Source organism: Galeopterus variegatus, unplaced genomic scaffold, assembly GCF_000696425.1.
Source record: "Galeopterus variegatus unplaced genomic scaffold, G_variegatus-3.0.2 Scaffold1656, whole genome shotgun sequence".
Classification (NCBI taxonomy): Eukaryota; Metazoa; Chordata; class Mammalia; order Dermoptera; family Cynocephalidae; genus Galeopterus; species Galeopterus variegatus.
Window position 1 is genome coordinate 66,523 of NW_007727767.1, and position 4,430 is coordinate 70,952.

The 4,430-nt window shown below is 43.1% G+C and overlaps 1 protein-coding gene across 6 annotated transcripts in view; it reads left to right on the top strand.

Moving 5' to 3' along the window:
- SEZ6L (seizure related 6 homolog (mouse)-like) overlaps positions 1-4,430 on the top strand; it is a 77,854-nt gene that overhangs the window by 64,800 nt on the left and 8,624 nt on the right. The window contains exons 10-11 of one of the 6 annotated variants that reach the window (XM_008578278.1): positions 1,399-1,431; positions 3,517-3,631. In XM_008578278.1, coding sequence (XP_008576500.1) covers positions 1,399-1,431; positions 3,517-3,631 — 148 coding nt within the window. Of the gene's footprint in view, positions 1-1,398; positions 1,432-1,535; positions 1,569-3,516; positions 3,632-4,178; positions 4,294-4,430 lie in introns of all 6 variants that reach the window. The other 5 variants (XM_008578282.1, XM_008578277.1, XM_008578281.1 and 2 more) reach the window with 5 other exon arrangements.

Here is a 4,430-nt window from a genome sequence, read left to right on the forward strand (position 1 = left end):
CCCCAGCCAAAAAAAAAAAAAAAAAAAATGATTAGAATAATCAACCACATTGTATATCGACTAAATAAAAATTTAAAGGAAAAAAAAAGAAATAAAATTATGTATTTTTTAAAAAAAGAAATATTATCCTAGAATAAAAGCTAGAAATGTTGAATTTGTTTAATTATGTTTGGGTGTTAATAGCTACATACTTAAAAAATTTAAAAACTTTATTAAAATTCTTTTAGTACAAAAAAAAATGAACTCTTGTCATTTGCAGCAATGTGGATGAGCCTGGAAGACATTACGTTAAGTGAAATATATCATACACAGAAAGATAAACATCGCACATTCTCATTCATATGTGGAAGCTAAGAAAAAGTTGATCTTATAGAAATAGAGAGTAGAATTGTGGTTACTAGAGGCTGGGAAGGGGAGGGGGAAGAAGAGTTAAGGAGAGAAGTTGGTTAACAGATGCAAAATTACAGCCAGATAGGAAAATAAGTTCTAGTGGTCTACAGTAGCACTAGGTGTCTATCATTAATAATAATTTATTGTATGTTTTCAAATGGCTAGAAGAGAGGAGCTCAAATGCTCTCAGCACAAAGAAATTATAAACTTTTGCAATGATAGATGTGCTGGTTACCCTGATTTGATCATCACACATTGTACACATGTACTGAAATATAACTCTGTACACCATAAGTATGTACAATTATTATGTTCCAATTTTAAAATAATATAAAAGTTATCCAAAAAATAGTTATCCATCAAATACGAAGCCTAGTCAAATAAATTCAGAATAAAAATGAGATTAGAAAGGTTTACATAAATATAAATTTCGAAGCAGGAAACCAGCCTCACCTCTAGCTGCATTTTGTATAAAGTCTTAGCTGCGTGGTCCATCAGTGCTGTGTCCTACACAAACACAATGAGAAGAGCCTAACCACGTAGCTGAGAGCAGAGGTGAGAGAAAGCCTAGCAGTCCCGGTTTAAATCCTGCCTCCATCACTTAGAAGCTGTGTGATGTTAGAGAAGTCGCTTCCCTCAACCTCTGTCTGCTCATCTGTAAAATGGGGATGATAACAGTATCTAATTAATGAGATTGTGTGAGGGTTAAATGAGCAAATGATATAGAGCGCTGAGCACGGTATCAGACACATGGTGAGTGTTCAGTAATTATCCACTACTGCTATTGCTGCTCTTGTGTCTTTCTTAACTATCTCATCTTCTTTTGGGAACTTAGGAAGTGAATGTGTCCAGGCATTTTCACTGATTACAGTCTCCCAAAACAAGTAAAAACATAGCTCTAACTCTAGCAAAACATGACATAGGCTTTTGTATCTAATTTTTTTTGCTTCATTTTGTGCAGAGTCAACTCACTTTACATTAACCAATGCTTCCTGATTTCTTTTTCAGTTAATCAAGACAGTTTTGAACATGCTTTAGAAGGTGAGTTCCATAATGAAAAACTCCAATAAATCAAGCTAATAGTAGAAAACAGGGCAGGTCCTTGAACATCTTTATCCAGGTGCCTAAAAACATAAGATTTTCAGTTAATCAAGACAGTTTTGAACATGCTTTAGAAGGTGAGTTCCATAATGAAAAACTCCAATAAATCAAACTAATAGTAGAAAACAGGGCAGGTCCTTGAACATCTTTATCCAGGTGCCTAAAAACATAAGAAATAAATTGTGCCTTTACACTGCAGAGGATAATTTGAAAACAAATGATATTATAAAGTATGAAATAATTGGATTTTTGATTTGGGGCCCTAAATGTAACTCAAAGGGATTTGACACCAGTCCTATACATGAAAAGGTAAGGAAAGCTGAGAGTCCATGTGCCTGAGAAAGGTATAACCCTAATTGTAAAATTTTTCAACCACATGGTGCTATTTGGGGAAATAAATCTAGTGATCCTCACTTTCCACACTGAGCATCCTCGGTTTTCCCCTGAGTCTTTTTCTTCTCCAGCACACCTGTACCTTCTCTCCTTTCCCCCTTGTTTTATTAGGACTTCCCCAGTGAGGTTTATTAATGTGGAACAGAGGTTAAAAGCTATCCAGGATTTTATTTTTGGTTTTGTATTTAGTTTGTGGTTCCTTCCCTTTCCAACCCCTGTCATAGGTAAAACATTCTGCGTTCTGTGTTACCTCTATTAAATCTGAGCTGTGATGTCAGAAAAAATAAATAATACATTGTTTCATTTTTTAAGTGTTTCGACCAATTGAGCAGTTTTTATGATTATTGCTGGAGCCATATTTAGCTTGCTGGCTCTCAGAATCTGGGGCTGTGTGAAACACTTTTCATTAGTTGCTGTTCCTTGTAGCAGGTGACATTTTATTCCAAGAAGGTAGAGTCAGGCTTCAAACACAAGTGTAGGGGAAGAGTATGTATTAGTCACTCTGCTTGGAAAATAGAGGGCATTTTGTGTCATTCTCTGTTCAGGGCATCCTTTTTCTGCCTTTTGCCAACCAATGGACCATGAGATTGTCTCAAAGGGTGGGGGTTGCTCAGAAATTACAAGCACCCTCATAATGTTTTGTGCTCATGCATTTATCGTGGGCTTTAGGATTGATTTTTCAGACCAATAAAGTGGTGGTTAATGGATTTTAGATTGGTGTACAGCTAAGCGCTGTTAGATGTGACCATGGAGAAAAGTAGAGGAACCTTGGAGGCCAAGCTTCTAGAAAAGATGTGGAGTCTCCCTGCAAGCCCTGCTGGGAAAACACTCTGGGTCCCACAATAGCTACCACAGTTCGTGCAATTGCCACAAACATTGGGAGGTAGTGGGAACCTCCATGTGAGGCTGAGAGAGCTGCCCAAGAACATGCAGCAGTGGCCTCTGGGAATCAGCACTGGGTCTTCACAGTTGGGGTGTCATCAGGGTGTGCAGAATTGCCAGCTGTCCCAGCTGCTCAGAGCCCACTCCTGGAGAGTCTGCCTGACTAGCTCTGGGAGCCACACACACATGCACACCCTCGACTGGATGCAGCAAGCTCCCCAGCTGGGCAGCTGGGTTTGGGAGCGCCTGCTTAGAAACCTTGTGGCTGACCCCCAGTACATCCAACTCATGGACATACAGGTAGCTCACCACTCCCAAATCTGGGGTCCAGACCATTCCTATTTCTCCTCTTCACTCCATGAAAACGTCTAGAGAATCTGCCTTCCCAGTTACCACATTTAGGATTTTCTCCAAGTCTTCCCTTGAATTGGATTTTAACCAGATTTCAACCACACCCACCCCCCAGAAATGGATGCGGTATGATTAGGGCTCCAACAGTGTGATTCTTGGTAGCCCCTATGGCCGTCGTACCCAAGGATGAGTCTGGGCTCCCTGGCAAAGCACCAGTGCTGTTGCCTCTAGTCCCTGCGTCATCTCCCCTCTGGAGATGGTTGTCCACTGTTGAAGACTCTGTGACCTCAGCTCTCTGAGTGGGTGTGGAGTTGGGAAGGTAGGCTGTCACCTGGGAGCCAGGGACCTGTGTGAGTTGGGCGTGTGAGAAGTGAAGACCTCACTGGCTCGTGTGTTCAGTAGCAGAAGCGGCAGCAGAGTCGTCACTGGAAGGGGGCAACATGGCGCTTGCCATCTTCATCCCGGTCCTCGTCATCTCCTTACTGCTAGGAGGAGCCTACATTTACATCACAAGGTAGGGGACTGAGGGGAGACGAGCTGCCACTCAGCCACTCAGCCACCAGCGCACTGGTGGGCGTTTCACCTCCCTGAGACTCAGAGTGTAGTGGCATTTGTGTGATTGTAGAAATGTCGTGTGTGACTCAACTCAACTCTGCAGGNGACCAATAAAGTGGTGGTTAATGGATTTTAGATTGGTGTACAGCTAAGCGCTGTTAGATGTAACCATGGAGAATGGTAGAGGAACCTTGGAGGCCAAGCTTCTAGAAAAGAAGTGGAGTCTCCCTGCAAGCCCTGCTGGGAAAACACTCTGGGTCCCACAATAGCTACCACAGTTCGTGCAGTTGCCACAAACATTGGGAGGTAGTGGGAACCTCCATGTGAGGCTGAGAGAGCTGCCCAAGAACATGCAGCAGTGGCCTCTGGGAATCAGCACTGGGTCTTCACAGTTGGGGTGTCATCAGGGTGTGCAGAATTGCCAGCTGTCCCAGCTGCTCAGAGCCCACTCACCTGTGTGAGTTGGGCATGTGAGAAGTGAAGACCTCACTGGCTCGTGTGTTCAGTAGCAGAAGCGGCAGCCGAGTCGTCACTGGAAGGGGGCAACATGGCGCTTGCCATCTTCATCCCGGTCCTCGTCATCTCCTTACTGCTGGGAGGAGCCTACATTTACATCACAAGGTAGGGGACTGAGGGGAGACGAGCTGCCACTCAGCCACCAGCGCACTGGTGGGCGTTTCACCTCCCTGAGACTCACAGTGTAGTGGCATTTGTGTGATTGTAGAAATGTCGTGTGTGACTCAACTCAACTCTGCAGG